This window comes from Mobula hypostoma, chromosome 5 (assembly GCF_963921235.1).
Source record: "Mobula hypostoma chromosome 5, sMobHyp1.1, whole genome shotgun sequence".
NCBI classification, from domain to species: Eukaryota; Metazoa; Chordata; class Chondrichthyes; order Myliobatiformes; family Myliobatidae; genus Mobula; species Mobula hypostoma.
This window is the reverse complement of record NC_086101.1, coordinates 46,875,146-46,901,961: the sequence shown is the minus strand read 5'-3', so window position 1 is coordinate 46,901,961 and position 26,816 is coordinate 46,875,146. Positions and strand designations below refer to the sequence as shown.

The following is a 26,816-nucleotide window of genomic DNA, read 5'->3' as shown; positions in this document are numbered from 1 at the left end:
CACTAACCACTTGGCTAGAAGGTTGATTTGATAGACAAACAAATACAGGAAGGAGGAAACAGATACAGCAGAAATGTTGACAGACACAAGTCTCAGATGCTGCAAATTGTCTGCTGGTGGAACTCAGTGGGTAAGACAGGATCTTTGGGGGTGAGAAATTGTTGAAGTTTCAGGTCAAAGCCCTATATGCAACTTGCCCAAGCAATACACACAAAATGCTGGAAGAACTCAGCAGGCCAGGCAGCATCTATGGGAAAAAAAAACGTTTCAGGCCAAGTCCTTGCAGCAGGACTCCTAATGAAGGATCTCAGCCCAAAACATTGACTGCAACTTCACTGCCCCCCCCCCCCACCACAATTGATGCTGTCTGGCCTGCTGGATTCCTACAGCATTTTGTGTGTTGCTTGGATCTCCAGCATCTGCAGAATTTTTCCTGTTTAAGCAACTTGCTTATGTTCTTTCACCCTTCCTCTTCACCAATCATATTGTGCTTCTGTTTCATTGCTTCCCATCTACCTTATACTATCTTTCTTCTCTACTCAGAGTTTTGACCAGAAATATTAAAAACACCAGAATGATGTTATGCTTAATAGCCTGTTGCTCGACATTATTTCATGTCTAACCGTATACTGGAAGTTAGAATTCTGATCAACAACCAGACTCCAAAGTTTAAATCATTCATTTTAGAATAGTAATAACATGGTGCATGAATCATCCCTACACTTAAAGCAGTATCAGGTTGTCTTCTAATACAAAGAAGGCAGGTAGCTACAAAGCAATAAGCTATACCATTGACTTCAATTCCTCTGAAAACTGGAAATTTTTAATTTGAATTTGCTCTTAGTGTTGATCTTACAAATAAAACACAAGTTCAACAGTGAGGTATTGCATGAAACAGGCTACTGCACCAAACCCAAAATCAGCATAATTTCAATTCTTCATTTAAATGCAATATGAAAAATACATAAATCTGCAAAGTTTAAAAAAAATACAAGATTTAGAAACTTTTTTTATTAAATATTGAGACTTTAAAAAGCACGAGGTTATTTTTCAGTACAAAATGTTTCAAGTAGACCTTTATAGCTAGACCTGTGGGTCTAAAATGTAAACAAAGGATTTTTGTTTTGCTATTTCAAAACATTTACTGAAATCAGGAGCACAATTCAAACCAGAATCTTTTATAAACCTTCCCCCCCCCACCCCAATTTATACATGATTGTACCAGTCTTTCTGTGCATTGAAGAACTTGCTTCTCAGTGCTAAGATTGTGAGTTAGATGTGGTGGTAGCTGTTTGACAGATAGTAAGTTACCACTGATTTTAGATCATTTAAAATATCATTGAATTCATTCTATATATACATAAGATTTAGGTTAATGTACAATACATGCTAAGGTGTAAGAACACAGTCGACAAACAAGTTGGAGAATGGGACTATTAACTTACAGGTCAAATTGTATGAAAAATAGAAGATTGTAACTGTGCATGATTTATAGGTGACAGAGCAGCTGATCAGTAAATTAAGGTATTTTACGAAAAGCATTTCTTTATCTATATGCAATTGGCATTTTTAGAAGTGCTGATTGGAACTTTGCTGTCACTCGTCCTGGTGTTTTTTTTATATTTTCAGATTATTAGTGAACCAAACTGAGACCTTTACAATGGATTTTACATTCATAGTCAATAATCGAATTCAAGCTTCAATGGGTAGATCTTTCTGCCATTTGTACTTGTTTAAAATAAGAACATAGAGCTTTCGCCAATAGGTTCAGGTTCCTCCACTGTCATTTCAAGGGGTTGTCTTATAAAACAAGATGACTTCTCGTGCAGCTGAGGTGGCGAAAATCTTGCTGCAAAGAAAGGAAAATCAAAATATTAAAGGAAATTGGTTCGCACTTCTCCTAATCACTTTAATTTACCCATTTCAAAACATGTAAATCTGTTCTATCTCCAACTTTTCAGTTATGTATCAATTGCTTGCCTACAATTTAGTTTTATGGGTAGTGATTACTGTCCAGTATCAGAATGACAATACTGCACACAAAATCCTTGCTTAAAGGTTAACTTGCAGGTTGAGTCGATGGTAAGGAAGGCAAATGCAAAGTTAGCATTCATTTTGACAGAAATAGAATAAGAGCAAGGATGTGACGCTGAGGCTTTTTTAAGGCATTGGACCGACTACACTTGGATTATTGTGAGCAGTTTTGGGCCCCTTAGCTAAGAAAAGATTGGCAGTCATGAGAAGAGGTTAACGAGAAGGATTCCAGGAACGAAAGGGTTAACACATGTGTTGCATTTGATAACCCTGGGCCTGTACTGAGTTTAGAAGAATGGGGGGGGGGGGGGTGTGGAATCTCACTGAAACCTATTGAATATTGTAAGGCCCAGATAGAGTGAATGTGGAGATGTTTCCTACAGTGGGTGAGTCTAGGACCAGAGTGCACAGCCTCAGAATAGAGGGATGTCCATTTAGAATGGAGATAAGAAAGAATTTCTTTAGTCAGTGGGTAATGATTCTGTGGAATTCATTGTCACAGATGACTGTGTAGTCAAAGTCATTGCGTATATTTAAATTGGAGGCTGATATGTTCTTGATTAGTCTGGGTGTCAAAGGTTATAAGGAGAAGGTAGGGGAATGGGGTTGAGGGATAATAAATCAGCCATGATACAATGGTGGAGCAGATTCAATGGGCTGAATGGTCTAATTCTGCACCTATGTCTTATGGTATAGTATCTCAAAACCAAATTCCATCACTTGCTCAAAGATACTATCCCTCAACCAAGGGAATAATTCAAAATAATTCAAAACATAATTTTTAGTGTTTCTTAAGAAAAACTACAGCTTCTGTTCAGATACCAGATCTCTATTCCTTATTCTTTTGGACATTTAAAAAGATTCCATTAAAGGTCATTAATCAGCTTCAAAATTGTTATTTTAGGTCATGTTTCTAAATTTCTAAGATGGAAATCAAAGTGGTTAATGACAGCTCAAAAATCCAAGCTGTTCATTGCTGCAGAACTAAATATTGCTACTTATTGATAGTACCAATACTCCTAGACTATCTAATTGACATCCAACTCATTTACTTAAAACAAAATTAAAAATATTCCCAAATAGAACTTCAGACTAAACATGATATCATAACCCCTAACATCTCTAATCCCACAATCCTTCACTTCCAACCAAGGTTGCTAGCTAAGAATTTGGAAGCATTAATAATTCAATTTAATTTCAGTAGAAATTATAACCAATTACCCTAAATATTGGGTGATTATCATGTGGCCTGTGGCCATTAAAGCAAAATCTATCACAGTAGAATTTAGAATCAAGAAACTGCTGCTCTTTACTGGGTAAACATAGATCAAACAGCAGAAAACAGTTTCTCTTCAAAACTTACTGTTTCTCTTTCTATAGATTCAAATATACTTGCTCCCTAGTTGCTAAGTAGCAGTCTGTATCAATAGCTACAACACTGACCACTACACCACACAGTCTATAATTTCACTCTATTCTATCAGGTATCCATACCATTCTTTTTAAATATTCTAGCTAATGTCTGTTCACAGGGACTTTTCCAGGTATTCAAGTAGCAAATGTTCTGGCTTAACACCATATCGTGTGTTACACGCAGTCTATTGACGGGAAAAGGCTTATATAAGTTAGCAGATGAGTTCATTCCTAATACATCGTTGTTCTCCTTGCATTCCAACACAGGGAAGTCCTGCAATGAGAAAAATGCACATTATTTCTTTAACCAAAAATAATTATTTCAATTATAGACCAAATATTTTTGATAACAAGCCAAACAAGTGATTCAGAAATAAGACATAGGTTTCCTGTGAACATTTGCTCAATAGGCTCATGCAGCTGTAACCCTTTATGTATTCCTCAGAAGCCATTGACAATTTACAGAGGAATCTGAATTAAACAACCATTTTCCTCAGGTTCATCAAATACTAGGTCAGTTAACATTAAGGGCTACGTGACGAATAGCCTGAGTACTGTCTCTTTGTAGGTAGTATACATATTTTCATATGACACAAAGTTGTGCAATTCAGGAGACCCCTGGAAAACTGTTTTCCCTTTTGCAGCCTTATATAATTTTAATGTATTTTGTTTAAAAAAAGGAACTAATTCACACTGTGAACTTGCAAAATACTGTGAATCTGTATCCAATACAAGAATGCTCAGAAGCCATCTGTGAAAGAAGCAGTAAGACTTTAATGTTTCCATTTTGAATCCTTGAACTAAATGACAAAAGTAAAATCCACTTCTCAATTTATCATGCTTTGATTGGACACAGTTTTGTTGATTAATAAAGAAAATAAGACACTGTTGGGAACTTGAAAAATATAACATACAATATTAAAGCTATGCAAAAGCAAAAAGTAACAAATACAAATTTTCACCAATCGGGGGGCAAGAAAACTCTCCAAGTTCACTAAATTAGACAATCAAAAAAAAATGCCAATCCTTCCTCTAACCCCATGCTAAACCACTGCAATTCTAACTGACAGATTTAAAAACTGCCATCCTTTCTTCAAATATACATTTGAAATTACTGAAGCCAAGCAACAAACTTGAACTAACAGTTTGTCTATTTCCTTGGTTTCAGGTCTAATGCCCAATGAAGGACAGAATTGACTTCATTTTACCCTTCTACTAAGCTCTCAGAATGCACCGCAAAGGCAAAGAAAAGGAAGTGCTTTTCAACTCCTTCAACAGAAGCCAAATTCTAAATTATAAAACAGAAGCAAAAAAGGGATATTTTCTGAATAACAGCCTGAGATACAGTACGTTGAATTACGCTCAGTCAATAATATTTGAGAGTTGAATGTGCAGCTCAAGGACTGGCATGGGATCAATTCATTTCATACTGGTATCAGTAAAGAATGGGTGTACTTTTCTCTTAAGTTGGGCTTGGTACGAATCCCAGTGAATCCGATAGTTACAGAATGCATAGCTCTGATAATAACAAACAGGATAAAGTCAGTACAGATAAATTTAACTGAAGGCTCCTGTTAAGGGAAATTTATTAAATTAGTGAGAAAAGTCAAGACAGTCAGCAGGGTGGTGAAAAATGTGATCAGAACCAAAGTATGTCAGAAAGGGATGGTGCATACAAATAAGGAAGGCCTCCAAAGAGAGATCAGAAAGAAAATAGTGAAAACATAAAATTGAAAGCCTTTTGTTGAGGAAGATTATGAACATGGTTGCAAAAGGGTTGATGATAAACTGCACATACTTGCTACAGCTTGAATGAATTCAGCCTTTTATAGTTAGGGTAGAATCTGTTTTTTGTCTTTTGTTTGCCTGCCTGCAACTGCATATGACCTAGCACAGGACATGGAAAGTTACTGACTTAGAAGAGAATGAGTAAGAAGGTACTGCAAGAGAGTTGATTTAGTCAATGTTGGTGGAGAGCATTGAGCTTTCCTTTAAATGCTCCTTTGCTAGCAAGATAGCAAATGCATTTCGCTGTCAACAGTTAGTATGCTCGTGTTATTTAGATCATCTGAATACAGCCAGCTATGAGATAGCTGAATTAACAACAGAAACAGAAATAAATTTGTACAATTTTAAGCCATTGCCACACTGCAAGGTACAATCTGGTAGTTAATGGACCTTTAGGGAAGAGTGATCATAATATGTAGATTTATATTTAAAGACTGCATGCGAAATACTTCAATCTAATTCCAGGGTTTAAAATTTATTAAAGCAAACTGCGAAAGTATAAGATTTGAGTTGACAAAAGTTCATTGGGAAACTCCATTAAAAATAATGATGGTAAACAAACTATTGCTAACATTTTAAGACCCATGATAAACTACCATACAAGATATTATGAAACAATATTAGAGCACATGGAAAATAGGGAAGTATACTGACTTGGATTAAGTATTGTTTAGCAACTATAAAAGTTGAACATTGGAATAACTGGACCATTTTCAGATTGGGAAATGCGAGTGTGCCTATACTTTCCAAAGCTTCAAGAGAATGTACAAATTGTACACTGTACAAAACCTTGTTGGTGCTTGACAGTTTAGATGCAGGAATGACATTTCCACTTCCCATTCACATTCTGACATGTCAGTTCATGGCCTCCTCTACTGTTGCAATGAGGCCATACTCAGATTGGTGGAGCAACACCTTATATTCCGCCTGGATAGTCTCCAATCTGATTGCACGAACATCAGTTTCTCAAATTTCTGGTAATGCACCCCCACGCCCCTCCATCACCATTCCCATCTCCCATCTCCTTACCAGCCAATCACTTCCCTCCCTCTGGTGCTCTTCCCCCTTTTCTTTCTTCCATGGCCTTGTCTTCTATGAGATTTCCCCCTCCTTCAGCTCTGCATCTTTCACCAATCAACTTCCCAGGTCTTTACTTCTCCCCCCCCCCACCCCGTTTCACCCATTACCTTGTGGTACATCCTCCCCTCCCCTCTATTTCCAGTCCCGATGAAGGATCTTGGCACAAAACATTGTCTATACTCTTTTCCATAGAAGCTACTTGGCCTGCCGAGTTCCTCCAGCATTTTGTGTGTGTTCCTTGGATTTCCAGCATCTGCATATTTTCTCTTAATTACGACATTTACCCTGACCATTTTGCCTCCAACCAGGAGTCACGATCTCAAATAAAGGGATAAACAATACAGGGTTGAGATTTAAAAAAAAAAAATCTTTACCCAGAAGCACAGAAGGTAGTGTATTTCTAGAATTCTTTACTTAAGGGAGCTAGTTGCAGAGTGCCCAATATGGATCAACAGATGTTAGGATATTAAGGAAATTAAGTATTACGGATTTAGCAAAGAAAAGTGGCACCAAGGTAAAACATCATCTTATTTAAAAGGCAGAGCAAGCAGGGCCCAAGTCACGTAATCCTCATTCTATTTCTGTGTTCCTGTAATACGTTAATTCTGAAATATATTTTGAAACACATATCACTATAGTTGCATATCATATTTATTCCACTCTTCAAACAAAATGTGAGCTTTTGTTTGATCATAAGCATTGGTCAAATAATAATAAACAAAGCAACATTACCTTAAGAGGTTTGGCATCGGACTTATTTAGAGGTAGAGTTCCAGCTCGTGTCTGTGGTTCTAAATGCTCTTTATCAAGCTGGCTATCTGTTCCAATAGCATCCCCTATGCTATAGCCAGAAGTGGTTTGTGTATTATATCCACTATCAGCCTATTGAATTTAGAATCAAAATTAGTACAAGTAAAACAGCCATGTCATGTAAATTAACTCACTGGAAAACTTGCAACATTTCAGTATTATAAATATGCATATCACATGTAAATCTAGTTAATACAAATCAAATCCAGACAAACTATTATAGACCATTTTTCCAAAACACTGAGCAGTACATTATGATTGAAATGCTCAAAACATCACCCTTACCTGGATACTAATGCCCTCAAAAGGAATAACACTGCTTTCTGCTAGTGGTGACAAATACAGATGAGGGCTATCTACATTAAATGCAATTCCAGTCATTGAACTAGTCATTGGAATACTAATACTTGTTACATTTTCCTTCATCCAAATGCTATCGCACCCCTCATTTGTTCCTAGATCTGCCATATCAACAGTATGATCCTCGTTCCCACTCTCAAGGGCCATTATGTTTTCATTGACCGAATAGTTATGAGATAGAATGCAATTTGCTTTACTGTCTACTTCGAGAAACAACTTTGCATCCAGCTCAGGCTGCTTGTTAGTTTCTGCTGTAGAATGAGTTCTCTGTTCATCTTTGCATTCACGTAGAAAAGATATCTTCTCAGGAGAGGTGTGACAAAGAATGTTGTGAAGTCGTGGATTCACAGGGCATGTTTTAATGGGTGAACATCCTTCTATGAAAGGAGATACTGTAAAACGGTCAACGCTCCCATCCAAGATCATTGTAGAAGGAACAACAGGAGACATAAAAGCGAGGTCCTCCCCTCCTGCATAAAAGAACAAAGGGGAAAATAAACTTAATAAAGAGACAGAATTGTCAATGAATATTAGAAAACAAAATTGGAAAACTGATCATAGAACAAAAAGCATCTGTCAAAGCACAACACAGCCTTACAAAGACATAGCAAATTTAAACGTTTAAAATATAGCCTTTAAAATGTTTAAAATATAGTCCAGTTCAGGGATTTCCAACCTTTTTTATGCCATGGATCTCTACCATTAACTGAGGGTTCCATAGACCCCAGGTAGTCAAACACCTTGTCATATTTTAAGTTTAAACTTCCAATGTGTGCAATGTTTCTACTAAATGTGACTTCTATGAAATTACCTTGTTGAACTTACAAATGACCAAGAAAATAAATGTAACCATGCTATCATCAGAATAAACAGTAACAAAGATTATGAATTTACCAACATTTTAATGAAAAACTCAAAAGCATAAAGCTTTCAAGAGTCTCTCAGTCTGTTTTAGCAATCTGGATTACCTTGTGATAAATTAGGATCAAGTACTGTTATACGTAAAAAAAAACATCAATCCACAAGATAATTTTGCTACCTTATAAGAAATGTTTTATGATTGTGAGGAAAAAGATCATAAAAGAATATTCAAATTTCTCTACTTGCTCGCATTAAAAAGATTAATATCTATTACTTTTAAATTCTAAATAATGTTAAATTCAAACCTGAACTTGGGCATTTGTCAAACTGAAGTCCAATTGGAGACAAAGGTGGTGATGCAGGATTAGGAGAAGACTTTTCTCGAAACATGGGGCTTGTAATGCTTCCTAAACTGCATGCCCTTCCTGCACCTTGGATGGGACTTGATGAAAACTGCCCCTAAAATTAACAAGGGTGGATTTGTATTACTGTATTGTATTATGTGGCATTTATATATTATTTTGGTTACAGCCAGCTTTTGTTAGGTGAGACTAGAGCAGTGAACCATTACATAAAAGTTGTTCTGCTAAATTATTAAAGCACAGAAACAAACACAATGCTCTTCAACTTTCTGGGGGGAAGAAAGCTTACCTCATGCAAATATCAGTCATCTCTGAAACCTATCACCCCAAAATCCTGCCCAAGAGAAATTACAAAATTGAGTAAAGAAAACTTTTTCTAGCTTCAGACAATTTTTCTGGGAGACTTCCCATTATTTTCAAATTAAGTCATACACTTTAGGATGGTAATATAGAGAAGTCAAGATCTGTTTTAAATCAAACATCCTACATTGAGAAAAAAATGCATGTGCAGATATCCCTTTTGCTAGCATTCTTGTAGTCCTTCCATTCCCTTCACTGAAAGAACTACAGGAAAGTACAGTGTGTAATATTTCATGGATCATATCAGGGAATCTGTAAATACTTTTTTTTCCTCTCCAAAATAGTGAAAATGGATTTCGTTTTGCTATCATAACAGTCAATCCTCATGTAACTTGCAAAGTCTCTGACTGAGGTTGGCAACGCAAGACCATTACTAAGACATAGGAACAGAATTAGGCCATGAGACCCATCAGACCTGATCCGCCATTCCATCATGGCTGATTTCTTATCACCTTCAACCCTACTCTCTTAACTTCCCCGTGACTAATCAAGAACCTATCAACCTCTGCCTAAAATATACCTAATGATTTGGCCTCCATAGCCGCCTACGGTGATGAATTCCCCATATTCACTATCCTCTGGCTAAAGAAATTCCTTCACATCAATTTCCAATAAATGGGCATTCCTCTATTCTGAGGCAGTGCCCTCTGGTCTTAGACTCTTCTACCATAGGAAACATCATCTCCACACCCACTCTGTCTACGCCCTTCAACATCCAATAGGTTTCAATGAGATTCCGCGCCCCCCCCCATGTTTCTAAATGCCCAAGACCATTGAACACTCATCATATGTTAACCCTTTCAGTTCTGGAATCATTCTCATTAACCTCCTCTGGACCCTCTCCAATGCCAGTACATCTTTCCTTAGATACAGCCCAAAACTGCTCACAATGCTCCAAATGCGGTCTGATCAATACTTATAAGACTCAGCATTATATCCTTGTTTTTAATAGTCTAGTCCTCTTGAAATGAATGCCAACAATGCATTTACCTTCCCTACCATATGGCTAAGGTATTGCCAATGGTGCTGTCAGTGGCTGGTAAGAAGAGAATTTGTCATCTAACCCATGTTTACCATACCAGTTTTCATTGCAATGAGATTAGCTATATCACTGAATGCTAAAGGATAGAAGCCAAGTCAAAACGAATATTGTTTTGGAGTTCTGGAGTTTGAGGTCAACATCTTAACAATCTAGAAATGGCTTTTCACAACTATTATCTTGTGCTCATAATCTGGAGTCTGGGTCCCTAAAGTAATATTTTAAGCTGAATTGAAGTACTTACAGAACTAGGTGTTTTTATGGTGCTTTTACACATAGCTGGAGAAGACTCCAGTGAACATTGATGTCCGTGGCATTGGATAGGATCAGCACTAGGACTTTGCTCTGGAGAAGCGAGGGAAGAGCTATCGGAGTAACTTCTTTCACCATCTATAAATAGTTTCCTTCGAAGTGAAGAGGCACTCAAACTTTCATGTGACTGGTCCACAGGCTCTTCTGATTTATAGTATTCACCTACACAAAGAGAAAATTAATATATGGTCCAGTTAAAGAAAAGTGCTTGTGATCAATCATTCTTTCCACTCTTGGAAGCTCTCAAACATGGCTTTCCTCACTTTCTAACAGTTCAACTGACATCAATTATGGGAAGCATATGTGTGTGTCATCTATGGATATTCCATTACAAACATCATAGTGATGATTTCAGAATGAACTGGATCACAGAGCTGCTCAATTCTGGAAAACATTTCAAGTAATCGTCATCCATTTTATCATTAAAAAAGGACATGGGCAGCAGGCGAATAGTTCTCTAATTCACATAACACTTAGACTTGGAAACAGATTTCTGTTTTTACTTTGTTACTGTGCTGGATACAAACCCAGAACATCAACTTGTTACAATATAGTGGGAATACCTAGCCTCCAATACTAGGTTCCAAATGACAAGAACATTATGAATTTTGCTAAAGATACTGCTGACAAACTGAATGAAAAATCATAAAAAGCTGCCATTGCTGGAAATCTGAAATTTTAAAAACTGGATATGCTAGAATCACTCAGCACATCAGGCTGCACCTGTGGAGACAGAAATATAACTATTTTGTTTTCTAAAGATGCTGTCTGACCTGTTGGTTGTTTTCAGAATGGGTTGTTAATGAAAACAGCAAATTTTGTTTCAAATAGCATTAGGTGTTTCTGTAGCAAAAGATTATTCAGCATAAGTTTATTTATTCATTTGTTGTGATCTGAACACCAGTGGGCAAACCGGCAATTAATCAAGTTACAAATAATGTTGTAAAAGCAACTGAATGTAGTAATTCATTTTACAATATACTGTTCAATGTTCTGTAACAGCAGCTGTCAAGAAGGTGGCAGTGATTAGTTGACTTACTTGCACTGTCTAAAAGTACTAATTCAAGAATATATTATTAAAGCAAGGAAGTAGAGACAAATTTTGATTACCCTGTTTATAATGAGCTGTGATTAGTGTATCTTAAAATAGTCATAGATGCTATTAATTTCTTCATGAAAGAACTAGGACAAGAGTTTACATCCTCTTAAAAATTGTAAACAAATAGCATTAGCCCATTCTGATGAATTGTCTCAATTAAGGAACAAGATTCAGAAGTATGATTTGCTTTTAACAATTAAAAATTGTTATTTGTTTAAAAAGACCAATTACAAAATCTGTTTCTAAATCCAAAAGGTAATCTGAAAGTAGAATTAACATTCAAATGAAGGTAATTTCAGAAAAAAGTGATACTTGTCAGTTTACATTTTAGAAACTCTTCAATGAGTTCGGTTTCGGTTACAACCAGAAAATGCTTTATTAAAATTACCTATTATTTTTTCTAGATCAAAGTCCACAGGTAACGACAACAAGGTCTGACAAGCTGCTGCAAAGAAAAAAATAAAATTACTGAACAGACTGTGTTAAAGTGATCATATTTACAGTCAGTGCTTGTTTATAATTGCAGTAACACAATGATTCATTCTGTTTTATCCTCATTACGTTGATGTTTAACAGATAGAGAAAATACGCAAATTATCAGTCTTCTGTGAGGTAAACTCTCATTTTTTTCCCATTATTTATACATCCAGAATGTTCATGTAACTGGCAAATATTTCTGAGAATATTAAGCAGATTCATGAAATGCTCAAAAGGTAAATTTTATTTCAAGTGCACTGCAAAATAAGTGTGAAAGGACATTTTTAGTTTATTTACATTTATATACAAGGGCAGTGCAATTACAGGCTGATTAACAGCAACATAGTCTTTGGAGAATTGTCACTCCATATGATGATGAGTACAATCATTCACTTTTGCTGTATTTTACATCAATACTCTTTATCCTTAAGGTGTAGAATGGCAGTGTAAAACATTGCCAGTTAAAAGAACAAGGAGATGATATATTCTTTAATTTGCTTAAAGGTTTACATACAGAATACTAATGTCTGATGCATAGTAATTTTTTTTTTAGAAATTCTCATGCTATGCATGTAAACGTCACCCCACATTCCCCATGGATGCCAAGTAGCTGAGAGTTTACTGTATACATACTTGCAACATTACAATATAAGATGCTGCCGTAACACCTTTTCAAGAACTACAAACAGGATAACAAAATCCTTAATATGTGGGTAAATCAGTAGGCGTCATAATTTGAGATCAGGTTAATGATCATTCAAAGTTGCGTAGCTCAATTAATGATAGCTAGCAATAGAAGCTAGATGGCAGGGTGGAGATGCATCTCCACCAAAGGAGGTGTAAGGCACTCCTTCCCTCCGCTACCCTGCAGGTCATCCTTGAGCAAGGTGTAGCACCTTCTTAGCCTCCTGATCAAGGTCACATGAAGCCATGGGACTAGATGGTGGATGGTTGTATGAGCAGCTGGTGCATATCACAGGTCCTGGTTATGTGACAACTGACGCCAGGCAGGACAATGTCTGAAGAGTTTTCATAATGGCTAGTCACCTATCTTGTAGACACTGCCAAGAAGGCAGCAATAACGAACCACTTCTGCAGAAAAATTTGCCAGGAACAATCATGGTCGTGGCAAGACGGTGATCATCCACGTCATATGACACAGTATAGAAACGTATCAAATGCATTTCAAATACAACAAAGGTTGTTGAAGTGAATGAATGCAAAAGGAATTATAGTGAACACTGTGCACTTAGATTTTCAAAAATGGGTGGAAAAGTATTATGGAAAATTATATTATAGATTAATGAACTAGAACAAAAATAATAACATTAATGATTAGTATAGAAAACAGTTGGAAGTGATCCATTTCAAACTTATAAATAGGCACACTTTCTTCCCAATCTATGTTAGTACATATTTTTAAGAATATATTCTTAAAAAGAAAGAGTTATGAGGGTGATTAGCCAAATTAATGACAAATTCCATTTAATGTAGTAAATTGCACATGTTGTGCAGTTCAAGAAGTAAAATTAAAATTGGAGTGTACACTTCCTTTATGGCATTAAAAGATGTGGATTAACAGAGAACTAAGGTGCAACTGATCACTATAAGTGAAGGAAAATAAAGTAATTGAAATTGCTTGAAAAGGAAAATCTTGCGCTTGGCAAAACAAGAAAAAAAACTCTTTAAAAAGGATACTACTAGATAATTGCTTGAAAAAAATGAAATATTAAAAGCAAGGAGCTATAAAAAGGGTGGGTTTAGACATTGTTGCTTTTCAAGTGAAAAATATTAATTTTGTACTATAATTTTTAAGTAAGTCATGCAATTTCAACTTGCATTTTAGTTCAGTTATAAAATATATAGAACAAATACAGTGGATTCCAGTTAATTGGGACAGCTGTTTATTTGGAACAACTCTTAAAGAACAAAACATAGAGAAAATAGCCGGGATTTCTTTCGTTCATTTGACCCACTATGTCACTTAATTGGGACAGGAAACCGTTGCCAAACAGCTTCTAACTAGAATCATGTGCACTTGCATGGCTGTTAAGACACTACATTGTGGTTACAGCAAACAATTTTTAAATAGCGTCAATTTCATGTGTTTGTGTTCAAAAAGCAGTGATTTCTGTTACTGATAGTTGCTGAGAAATAAGCAATAAGACAATTCGGACCCGTTTTCCTCACTGCAAATTCATGCTTCAGGCTTGGAGACACTAAAATTGGGACTGAAAATGAAGCGATTTCACTACTTCAACAAGTTAGGAGTTTGAAGGTATTGACAATCATCCTAAATGTTACAATGAAAAGGAAGATGCAATTGTTGACAGCATTGTATGAAGGCTGTCCATTATCTGCACTGCACTCTATGCTGATTTTGTTCACTTACAGTCAAAAGATGAGGTGTATGGGGTGTCCAGAAAGGGTAGCACTTCTGGTCAAGGGGCTTGTCATGTCTACTTCAGGGTAGCTCACTCACCTTTAGTCCCCACTAGATACTCAGCTTTCAACTGTGGTTCCAAATAGCTGTTTCGCGCAACAGTGGCCACACCCTGGTACACTGCTTCAACAAGCAGACTAAACCAGGTCAAGGTAGCTGGCAGCCTCATAGCCTGGAATGAGGAATATGTCTGTCCTAGCATGCAAAGTCAACTCCAATAGACTGGGTGGATGATATCTCCAGTGAAATCCAATGTCCAGGAAAGTGGCTCTGCAACGCTCCGTGGAGAATGAAGGACATGACAAGGCACAGAAGACATCATGGTTATCCACTGCAACCAAGTAAGACCCCAGACTGTTACGCTTGTTTGTACCACAAGACCCAGATTTCTGAGGTTGAGAGAGTAGCCCCAGCGAAACAGCTTTTCCACATTAAAAACTCTCCTGCACAGGTTTCCTGTCATCAGTGGACACAACGGTCAAGCACCAACACCAGCTCAGTCAAAAGAACGTGACAAGTATTGGGAACCAATACACAGTACAGTAGTAATATTGATAGTGTTCTAATTTGTTCTGTATTTCATTTAAATAGATAATTTGTTACTCAGTTTGTCTTTCTTTTATCTTTTTAAATATTTCCATGAAACATCCGTTAATTGAGGCAGCTTGACTGATTGATCAGAAATATAGTGGATTCCGGCTAATTGGGACATATCGGTACCAGTACATTTTGGCCCAGTTAAGCGGCTGCCTCAAAATGTACTGGTCCCGATATGTCCCAATTTGTGCTTTTATTTCCACTTCGTCCTTTTATTTTAACCATGTATTAAAACCAGCAGTTGAGTGCAAGTATTTATAATATTGAACAGAGAAATTTATGATTAATTAAACTTCCAACAAATAGTAATCTCACTTTAGGACGAAGGGAATGCATAGTTTTCCACCTCAATAGTCATTTTTTTCTAGATAATACCAACAAAGAAACAAAGACTCACATGTGGTCCCAATAGAACAGGCAGTTTTGCATTCAAAAATAAAAACAATTTTCCTTCCAAATTTGATTTAGCGGTTTATTATGAAAATAAAATTTACACCAACATGAAGCACTTCTTTATTACATTGAAGTGTTATGGATAGCAAAGCTACAAGAAGAGGAGCAAAAACATATTTTATTGCCGAAAAATATGAGAGTTAAATTTATTGTCTGTTCATTTAAATTGATTTTCTAGGCATACGTAGTACAAATGTAACGAACTGCAATCAATAAAATGCTCAAACTGTATGCAACAATTGTATAGTAATTACTGACCATTATGCTTCCCAGGCAACACACCAGATCCTTTTGAGTTAACTGAAGAATTCCTATTCAAGGATGAACCTGAAAGGAAGCATATACAAAAATAACTTCCAATTTTTGCAGATGTATTGTACACCTAGTTTAGATTCTATGAAGATTCCTGACATCATAACACCATTCAATTATATTTAATTATCTTGCACATAGAATATATTATTAACATCTTATATAATATTTATTTTTGCAAGATTTCTCATGCAAAGGATAAATAACATCTAAAATAACTAGTTGGACAGTGCAGGCAGTGTCCTTAACTGTGTACAAATATTCTATTCACATGGAGATACAGGGGACCGCAGATACTGTAATCTGGAATAAAGAACAACTGCTGGATGATTTCAGAAGATGGAGCAGCATCTGTGGGGGCAAAGGGATAGCTCATGTTTTGGGCATCAGTGGTCATGTGTACAACTACCCGATTCACATCCCTGATCCCCAGTTAACATACAGTGATACCTCCCCCTCAGCACTATTCCACAGAATACTAATTCTCAAAAGAGCTCTTGGTCCTTGAATATGCTGTGCTGGAATTCTGGCAGCTCTCCCAATCCCTCAAAGGCAGTCCTGCAAAGATGGTTCCCCAACATTGGCTAGAAGGTATAGTCTTCCCTATTCTTTGGCTGTACAACTCTCCCCAGTCTGGTGATTTCACCATTGTAACAAACTCAACAACTAGCTTGTAATTACAGATAAATCTCCTGGCTGGGTAGAATTAAGCTGCCAAAGCGAGGGGATAACAACAGCTTCAATCATATCCAACAGAAGGTGATGAGAGAGATTCAAGTGATCAGATAGTCTGAGGTAATAACCTACCCATCACTTATCCTGATAGGCCATGTTACTCCACTGAGCAAATCATTGCTGCAGGGTACCAGTGGAGGGCAGGAGTGCATAACAGGTTTCCAGCAAGGCAGAGAAGAATAGGGCTTCTTGCTGGATACAGCATGTAGAAGGGTTGAGGTTTATGTCTGGCGTATGACATAGCAACACCATTAGTAACACTTTTAGTGCAGATTCCCTTGGTGCTCTGGTCGTGGAATGTATCGTAAGCATTAAGCAAAGTATCAATGTCTCTGTTTTTTTTTTAACCAAGGATGCAATCAGAAAATCTCAGCTATTTTCAAAGAACTCACATTTGGTTCGATAAGACTGTGTAATTGGTTTTCCTGAAGTTTGAGTCCAAGGAGAAGGAACAATGAGACTATTCAAAAAAAACTAGAAAGATAAAATGTCAGATAAACATCAATTTATTATTCACTCAGAATTAAATTTGTGGTGGATATAATAATAATGCACATCAACATCAAATAAATTCATTGCTATAATTTTAAGATTTTAGTCCATATTTTTTCCCATTCAGTGTCCTAAAGGCCTTAGATATTTAAAATAGTCAAAATAAATTGCCAGATATCCACATTGTGAAGGACAAATTAATTTATAAAGAATTCAGCTACATTCATGATGAATGATCTGTGAAGTATTTTGAAACAACCGCAATGACTTAGCTATACCTGCACAGGTGCACAGAAAGGTGTGTGCAGTATATTTGGTAGCAGTACCAGAACCAGTCACTACAAACCTTCTTTTACACTAATTTAGTAATGACAGAGTTATACATTAGTACCTACAAATACCCTTTTTTAATCATTGAAGAGTACTCACCTCTTCAATGGCTTTTTGGTTTCTTGCCTCAATCTCATTATCTAATCTAAACATAAATTTTAAAACATTAAGAACATTTACAATTGCAATATCTGCTGTTTTTGAAGATGATTCTTAGCATAAACAAAATAACTTTTTCTCACTGATTATTCTAAGCATTGAACCTTCAAACCCTCCTTTAACTTACTTGAAATGCAAGAAACAATTGGATTCTTGTATATGTCAGACACAAGTGAAAGTATCTGAACTTTACATATTCTATTAGCTTCAAAGAATTGTAAATAATTATCAGCTGAAAAGTATGAGGTAAATAAAACTTTAAACTTAAAATGTGGATCAACCATTCCGTAACAAAATCACACAGAACAAGTACAATGTTACAGAAGAAATACATGCATCTTTCCAAACATCTACTAACTTCAAAGAACTAGAAGTCTCTAAAGAATCATATTTACATTTTTAGTGCACAAACTAAAAGTAAATAAATTCTTCTGTACTGCATAAGTGGATGAACACCATATCCCACACACTCTTTGATTCAATGAATACACCTCCTACATTTCTTTGCAGGATAAAACTGCTAACCTGGTACAGTTCATATATGATGATTGCTGGTGAACATCTTCTGGATCAATATCAATTGGATGTAAAATGGCAAGCTCCCCAATGGACCATCTAAATTTACCAGGAGTCTAAATTGGGAAAATAGAATATTTTAAATGTAGATGGAGGAGTAGTTTATAAATTATAACACAATAAATATTGTAGCTATTGGAAATCCAGAAAAAAAAACATACAAAACGCTGGAGGAACTCAGCAGATTAGGCAGCATCAGTGGAAGGTAATAAACAGTCAGCATTTCAGAGACCTATCATCAAGACTCGAAAGGAGAAAAAGCCAGAATAAGGTGGTGGTGGGGGAAGAGGTACAAGCTGGCAGGTGACAGGTGAAGAGGGAAGGTGGATGGTGGGGGGGAGGGGGCTGGGTGAATGAAATGAGGAACTACCAAAGAAGAAACCTAATTAGAAAGGAGAGTGGACCATAGGAGAAAAGAGGAGGGGCATCAGAGGGAAGTGATGGGTAGGCAAGAAGAGAAGGGGTAAGACGGAAGCCAGAATAGGGAATGGAAAACAGAGAGAAGGGCGAGGAAAAGAAATAATCAGAAGGTAGAGAAATCAAAGTTTATGCTATTAGGTTGGAGGCTACCCAGACAGAATATGAGGTGTCACTCCTCCAACCTGAGAGTGGTCTCAGTAGAGGCCATAAACTAACATGCTGGATGGGAAGTGTCCACCATGAAATCCCATCTGTTGTGACAGATGAAGTGAAGCCCAATCTACATGGGTCCCACTGATGTAGAAGAGGCTGCAATGAGAGCATCTGGAAGTGGGATAAGTGCGACCCCTGCCCCTTCACTTCTTCCCTCACCACCATTCAGGACCTCAAACAGTCCTTCCAGGCAAGGCAACATTTCACCTGCAAGTTTGTTAGAGCCATCAACTGTATCCAGTGCTACCTGACTTCCTAGAGCATTTAGTGTGTTGATCTGTAGTTTATAAATTGTTTTCGAGACTATTTGCAACCACACGTTCAAGGGTCTAAATTGAGCAAAAGAACAGAACTCGTTCACACAACAAAGATATTGCTGCCTGAATACTTCTGGGTGTATCTTATAGATTTTGGGCTACTGACCATGAAAATCATCATGAAATTTCCCTATCCCACACCATTTTTTTGAATTTTGTTATTTCAATTCAAAATTCCAGTCAAAATAATTGATGCCAGGATTGGTCTACAAGTCATTCACAGGCAACTCCAAGAACTAGTGGAACCAGAGAAAAATCACATGGAAGCATTCAAGGATGTTGTTGAAAATTTTCTTGGCAACTACAGAGCACCAAACTAGGTGCAGCTGGTTGACAATATGCTTCAATCATACAAAACCATGAAGTGCAACATGTCACTAAAGGTTAATTTTTTGTATTCCCATTTAGACTTCTTCCCTGCAAATCTTGGCACTGTCAGTGATGAGCACGGTGAGACTCCACCAAGGTATAGTGGCCATGGAGAAACGGTTTCAGGACAACTGGAGTCCATCAATGCTGACTGATTATTGTTCAATACTTAAGCCAGTAGCCTCAGAGTACAAACAAAAATCAGCAACAAAACATTTTTAGCTTAGTTGAACTATTGCAAGCCATCAGCACACTATGCAATTACACACATTATATTCAACAAAAGTTAATTTCCCGTTTTTCCAAATTCCTATTTGATACAAGTAGTCAGAAATTATACTTGTGTTCAGCTTTAAGTGGTCTATCATAAACAAAAAAAAGTTGACCAGTGAAAATTATGAGTTATTCCTTGATTTTATCCATTTTCTCTCTAACTACTAAAAGCAGTTACTAATTTGATAATGACTAATCCTTTTTATGATGCCTCTTTTGTATTCTTTCAAAATAAAAGCAAAATACAGTAATTGAAAAGTAATTAGAAATAAAAACTGCAAATACAGTAAATGAGAAATAGTAACAAAACTATACTAAAAGTAAATTCTCAGGTCAGGAATTATTTGTAGAGAGGAAAAGGTCGCTTTAATTTCTAACTTAATAACTTTTGGTTCTGAGGAGGTCACTGATCTAAAGGTGTTAATGCTGTTTCCCTCTCCAGCTGGTAACTACTTTTAATTATATAGAAAATACTATGGCTACATCCTCACTACGCCAGATAATTTTGAAAACGCCGGTTTCGAGTAAAAACGACAGGCGTCCACACTACGCGTTTTTCAAAATATCTCTGTCCACACCAAAACGGATATTTAGGCGAATCTACTCCTACTGGGCATACGCAGACACATCTACAGAAAACAAGCGAAGAGGAAACGGTATAATATTTACGTTTCCGCGGCAGCGTTGTGCTATTTCCATAGAACAAAACTAGAGTACCAACAACAGTGAAAGAAAGTTTTCAACAATGTTTTTGAGGAATACAAAGGAAACCTCCGCTGGAAAAATCAGACCGGACCTCTCCGTTTAGACAGACAATGAGGTTGAGCTGTTTCTGCGAGTTACAAACGACTACAAAGTCAGCACAGCAGTGGAGATGTTTAATTCCAAACAAACTATTAACGTAGACAATAAACAACACATGCATGAAGCCGTCCTCTACCCAAGATCAACAAGTGAGTGGAATCTTCTGCCGCCAGACCCGCACAATATTTCTAAAGATAGACTCAATCAGATCAATTTAGGGGATCTAGTCAAAAAAGCTCACTTTACAATTTAACTCTCACGCCATTCACACCGACTGCACGTTATAACAGCGGTGGTCAGTCAGTGACAGTGCTGGCCTGGAGACCCCGAAGTACAGGAGATCCAGGGTACAGGCAGAAGAACAGAGGATACAAACAGAAACCGAGAGGACCAGCTTGAAAGCCACCTCCAATTTAAATTCCATGCGGAATATTTTGGAGGATCAAGAAGCAAGAACAGCCATCCTGCAGTGCTTGCGCAGTCCCAAGCAGAAGCAGAAAAAGCATTGGTTGTTGTGGTGTTGTCATGATAACGTTTTAAAATCTCTCCATTTACCCCGTACACACTACAACGCGAAACAATCGTTTCCAAATTTACACCCTGGAGAGTGTTTTCGAAAATCTCTGTTTTCAGGGGATGAAAACGCCAGTTCAGTGTGGACGGAGGGTCAAAACAAAGAGAAAAAGCTTCGTTTTCAAAATTATCTGGCGTAGTGTGGACGTAGCCTATATTGCTGAGTAGTGTTTTGCACATTAATGTCACTAACTTCAGAATCAGGGGTTTTCACCAATCTGAAGACAGAGGGGCTGGGAACCACCGGCTTGTGCAGTCTTGCATAATCACCGGGACTCTCAAAAGGATTCAAGACAGGAGGCCGTCCAGGTGTGTCCGGTGTTATATTTGACCTTGTCTCATTTTTCACATCACCCATCCTTCAATGGTATATAGCAGTTCTCCACTTTCAGTTGTTTAGCTCTAGGGGAAAACAAAAACACACATTAAAAGTAAACAATTTGTTTATAAAATCTGAAATATATGCTTTTTTTAAACTTTGACACCTTACTCTCCCAGATATTCTACTTAAAAAGTTATGAGGAAGTATTCAAACCTTTAAAAGCAAGTCCTTTCCAATAACCATGTCAACCACATTGACAGATAGAGAAGATGCACATAATGGAACATACAGCACAAGGTAACAGATGTAGACAATACAAAATCTTGTTCAATTGATAAACAGCAAGTGTTGAAAACAGATCCCTTTCTACTCCTCGCTTAGTATATTACACACATCTACATCCCCTCTCAGAGCCAGTTTCCTGCATCTTCCTTACATCCACACTCTCCCCCCACCCCCCATCCAAATACACCTAACCCCTCCAACCCTTTCTCTTTGTTTCTGCACTTCTTGTTTTTGTTCTTACCCATCCACCCCAACTCTTAGTCCAAAGCAATCAACCCTCTCCCATCAATCACCTCCATTGTTCCTTGGTCCCCATTCTTCATCCCCTCCTCCCTATTCATCCCCTTCTCTTTTCACTTCTTTACTTCCACCCTCACCTCTTTAACCTCCATCAACTTCTTACACGTTTGCCTCTGAGCTTATATAAACATCTATCTATCCCTTTATGTCTCTCTCATGGGCACTAACACATTTACCTCCTCATGCTCTTTGGCTGTCTATTCCTCCCTTAGACTCTCACTTACATCTCAAAATCTTGTTGATTTTTCTGTCTCAATCTATTCCTCCTTCTTTACCTGTCTCACTCCCTCATTCTCTGCTCTATTCTATCTTCTTTGCCTGTCTCACTTACTCCATTTCCTTGTGCATTCTTCCCTCTATCTGTCCCTCTTTTACTTCTTTGCCTCCTTTTCTCAGATTATTTTCTCACTATCCTTTGCCCTCTCAACTCACTATCCACCTTTCCTTCTTCAGTCTCTCTCAAACTCCTTCACTGTGTGTCCTTTCTGCTTTCTCTCTATCCACCCTTTTCCCCTTCAGTTGTGGCAGAAAACAAAACTCCAGGTCCATTATAATATCTATAAAGAAACTCTTGACATCTATAATTTAGAGCTGAGATGTGCAAGGCAGTCCTTCAAACAGCAATAATGCACATGCCTTTTTTGCTACAGTTGATAGGCTCACACTTCGTCCTATATCAGTAGGAACTGAACTTCTATCTACAAAGTCACGTAATGACCTTGTGTTCTTTTTTTTAAGCTGATATAATTCAGAAGATTAGGCATGCTTTCAGTCTCTGCATCAGGTCAGAAGTCAGTGGCATCCTTTCACTCACTCACAACTAATTTAGTTAAGATGACACAATTCAAACCTATCGACTGTAAAACTTTAGAAGAAATTGTGCTACACCTGAAATCCTCCTCACGTTCCCTTGACACCTTCCCTATAACCTTTTAAAAAAATGTTAATTGCATGGCACCAGACATTCTGAAAATAGTCCACAACTCTCTTTTATCAGGCTGCTTTCCAAAACCCCTAAAAACTGCAGTTATTAAGTCTCTTTTAAAAAAGAACAACCTAGATGCCTCAGTAATTAATAACTACAGGCCTATATCAAACTTACCATGTTTAAGTAAAACCATTGAAAAGGTTGTTTATCAGCAACTTATTAGCTTTTTGGCACTAAGCAACTGTATGGATGTTTTCCAGTCTGGATTTCGACAACACCATATCACTGAGACAGTTCTGGTTAAGGTTTTAAATGACGCGGCTTAAACCATGATGATGATAAAAATTCAGTTTTGGTTTTACTGGATCTCAGTGCAGCTTTTGACACAGTTTACTATGGCATATTACTGGACAGACTGGAAAATGGGGTGTGAATTTCCAGTAGAGTCCTAAGGCATTTTAATTTGTATTTATATTTTATATCCATCAGTAGCTGCATTTCTGACCGAACAAAAATGACCTATGCTTCAAGGGTCCATACTGGGGCTTCTTTTGTTGAACATATACATGGTCCCTCTGGTTCAAGTCATCGTAATCTTACCTTAATTATGCATATGACACTCAGATTTATATGACAGTGTCATTCAGTGATTATGGTCCCATACAACTACTAAAAAAAAACTATTAAACAAATCACTGATTGGATGAGCCAAAATTTCCTCCAGTTAAACAAAGAGAAAACTGAAAAAAATGTTCTTGGTGCCAAAAAAGTACAATTAAAAGTCAGTGCTCACTTAGAATCTCTGTCATTACAGACCAAGCCAGAAACCTTGGTGTTATGATGGACAACTTATTTTAACTGCCACATTAAGACAATTACTAAATTAATTACTACATTGAGACAGCCTACTATGATTCTAAAAATACACTGAGAATTAAAGGGCTTATGTCTCAGCAAGATCTAGAAAACTTGTCCATGCATTTATTTTTTGTAGGCTTGACCATTGCAATGGTATTTTCACAGGTCTCTGTAAAAAAAAAAATCCCTCAGACAGCTGCAGCTCATTCAGAACACTGCAGCTGGAGTCCTCACCAAGACCAAGAAAGTAGAATGCATCACTCCCAATCGGTACACTGGCTTCCTGTCCATCAGAGGATAGACTTTAAAATATTACTATGGGTTTATGAATGAATGGTCTAGAGCCAAAATACATCTCTGATCTTTTGCTGCATTATCAACCTCCCGAGTTGTCAGGTCATCTGGGTCGGGTTTGCTTACTGTCCGCAGGGTCAAAACTAAACATGGTGAAGCAGTTTTTAGTTAATATATGACTTTCCAGATGATCTGAAGTCTGTCCCAGCTTTAAGCTCTTTACATTGAAGCTTAAAACTTTTCTTTTTGCTGTAGTATTTAATTAGAATCTCCTACATTGTAATTTCTATTTCTATCTATTTTTGTGTGATTTTACTCTTACATACTGTCTGAAATTTGATGTTTGATTCTTATATTTTGTTCTACATAAAGCACTTTGAACTGCCTTGTGTTTGAAAAGTGCTATAGTAATAAACTTGCTTGCTTTCTTTCACTCCTTCCTACTTCTATCTTGCACTCTTTCCCTTATCTCCATTATTTCCTTCTCCATTTCTGTTGCTCCCTCTTTTATTCACTCTTTAACCCTAATTCCTCACACATATTTCACCTCCTTCCCTCTCTCCAACTTTACCTTTGTCTCTCCATCTCCCTCTTCTCTCTCTACACCCTTCCTTCTTTTCTCAACCTCTCACATTACCTCACTCCTTCCTTTACCTCCTTTCTCTATACTTTCCTCATTATATGTATTGCAGCTCTCCCTCTCTCACACACTTTAACTCTGCAGTTTTTAATCTTGTCCTTCGATTACATTTGTCTCTCATTTCTATTCTTACCCCATCTCCCCTTCCTTCACATTTTTAATCCCCCTTCTATGACCCCATAAACTCTTGCCTCTCTTGGCATCCCCTTCCTGATCTATTCTCCATCTCTTCACCAGTTCCCCATCCTAAAACCCCTTCCCTCTTAGTTTCTTTTCATCCATCTCTCCTTCAACTCCCGCTCTGTCCCTCCCATCCTCAAACCCTCTTCTGTCTCCCTTCACTCCAACATCCCTCCCTCCTTCAATCCTTTCTCTTGTTCTCCCACTCACTTACCATTCCATCCCATCCCCCTTCACCACTGTCTCACCACCCCTACCACTTCCATCCTTTAGTCCTTGGCAATCTTCCCTACTTCTCCCCCTCTGCCCGTCATCCCTCCCTGCTTCTCCCCCTCACCTCTCCATCCCTCCCCGCTTCTCCCCCTCTCCCTGCCATCCCCCCAACTTCTCTCCCCATCATTCCCCCGCTTCTCTCCCTCTCCCCGTCAACCCTCCCTGCTTCTCCCCCTCCCCTCATCCCTCCACTTCTCTTCCCATCATTCCCCCTGCTTCTCCCCCCTCTCCCCGTCATCCCTCCCTGCTTCCCCCCTCCCCTCATCCCTCCCTGCTTCTCCCCCTCTCCCCGTCATCCCCCCACTTCTCCCCCTCTCCCCGTCACCCCCCCACTTCTCCCCCTCCCCTCATCCCTCCCTGTTTCTCCCCCCTCCCCTCTGTTTCTGCCCTCTCCCCGTCATCCCTCCCTGTTTCTCCCCCATTCTCCCTGTCATCCCTCCTTGTTTCTCCCCCTTCTCCCCATCATCCCTCTGTTTCTCCCCCCTCTCCCAGTCATCCCTCCCTGCTTCCCCCTCCCCTCATCCCTCCCTGCTTCCCCCTCCCCTCATCCCTCCCTGCTTCCCCCCTCCCCTCATCCCTCCCTGTTTCTCCCCCTCTCCCTATCATCCCTCCCTGTTTTCGCCCCTCTCCCCGTCATCCCTCCCTGCTTCCCCCTCCCCTCATCCCTCCCTGCTTCCCCCTCCCCTCATCCCTCCCTGCTTCCCCCCTCCCCTCATCCCTCCCTGCTTCCCCCCTCCCCTCATCCCTCCCTGCTTCCCCCCTCCCCTCATCCCTCCCTGCTTCCCCCCTCCCCTCATCCCTCCCTGCTTCTCTCCTCCCCTCATCCCTCCCTGCTTCCCCCCTCCCCTCATCCCTCCCTGCTTCTCTCCCCCATCCCTCCGTTTCTCCCCTCGTCATCCCTCCCTGCTTCCCCCACTTCCCCGTCATCCCTCCCTGCTTCTCCCCCCTCTCCCCGTCATCCCTCCATTTCTCCCCCCTCTCCCCGTCATCCCTCCCTGTCCCCCCCCACTTTCTCCTGCCTTCCCTCCGTACTTCACCCTTCTTTCTCACCATTCCTTCCTAGGCCACCCCTCTCCCTCCCTCCTTCACCCATCTCCTCCACACTCCCTCCCTACTTCACCCGTCTTCTCTGCACTCCCTCCCTCCTTCACCCATCTCCTCCACACTCCCTCCCTACTTCACCCGTCTCCTCCGCACTCCCTCCCTCCCTACTTCACCCATCCCCTCCGCACTCTCTCCCTCCTTCACCCGTCTCCTCCGCACTCCCTCCCTCCCTACTTCACCCGTCTACTCCGCACTCCCTCCCTACTTCACCTCTAACCCTCACCATTCCTCCCCAGTTCAACTCTCTTGCTCGCTATCGCTCACCTCTCTATTACCATCCCTACTCCTCTCACCATCTTTCCCTTTACCTTCTGTCATCATCCCTCCTTTGTAACTCTCACCATCCCTCATTTCGTTACTCCGTTCTCTCACCTTTCTGTGCCCCTTTCATCCTCCCTCCCTCTTTCCCTCACCGATAATCCCTCTTTCAGCCGCTTTCTCTCACCATCCCTCCATCCTTTACCTCTCCTCCACTCTGAGTTCGTTGCCCTGAAATCGCTTCACCAGCCGTCAGCCAATCAGCGTGCTCCCTCCGCTCAGCCAATCAAATTCAAACTGACGCCGCGATCCC

General features: G+C 38.8%; 1 protein-coding gene across 2 annotated transcripts; it reads right to left on the bottom strand.

Annotated features, from left to right (window-relative positions):
* Positions 1-812: 812 nt before the first annotated feature.
* Positions 813-26,769, bottom strand: bora (bora aurora kinase A activator). Of its 2 annotated transcripts, none has more exons than XM_063047512.1 (13): positions 26,709-26,769; positions 21,255-21,463; positions 18,042-18,148; positions 17,457-17,502; positions 16,928-17,009; positions 15,747-15,815; positions 11,907-11,963; positions 10,352-10,581; positions 8,652-8,805; positions 7,411-7,955; positions 7,048-7,197; positions 3,529-3,721; positions 813-1,849 (listed from the first exon to the last, which is right to left on the bottom strand). In XM_063047512.1, exons 2-13 carry the CDS (start codon positions 21,417-21,419, stop codon positions 1,734-1,736), a joined length of 1,914 nt encoding a protein of 637 aa, XP_062903582.1. In that variant the 5' UTR covers positions 21,420-21,463; positions 26,709-26,769; the 3' UTR covers positions 813-1,733. The 2 variants fall into 2 exon arrangements, with proteins under 2 accessions (XP_062903582.1, XP_062903583.1); XM_063047513.1 differs by having other exon boundaries at positions 11,907-11,960.
* Between the last annotated feature and the right edge of the window lie 47 nt (positions 26,770-26,816).

Coding starts and splice junctions, on each gene's coding strand:
- bora (XM_063047512.1), bottom strand. CDS start 21,419: ATGGGTGATGTGAAAAATGAGACAAGGTCAAATATAACACCGGACACA. Junction 15,816..16,927: donor ACAGTCTTATCGAACCAAAT/GTGAGTTCTTTG, acceptor GCTTCCTTTCAG/GTTCATCCTTGAATAGGAAT. Junction 10,582..11,906: donor TGATCTAGAAAAAATAATAG/GTAATTTTAATA, acceptor CTCTTTGTGTAG/GTGAATACTATAAATCAGAA.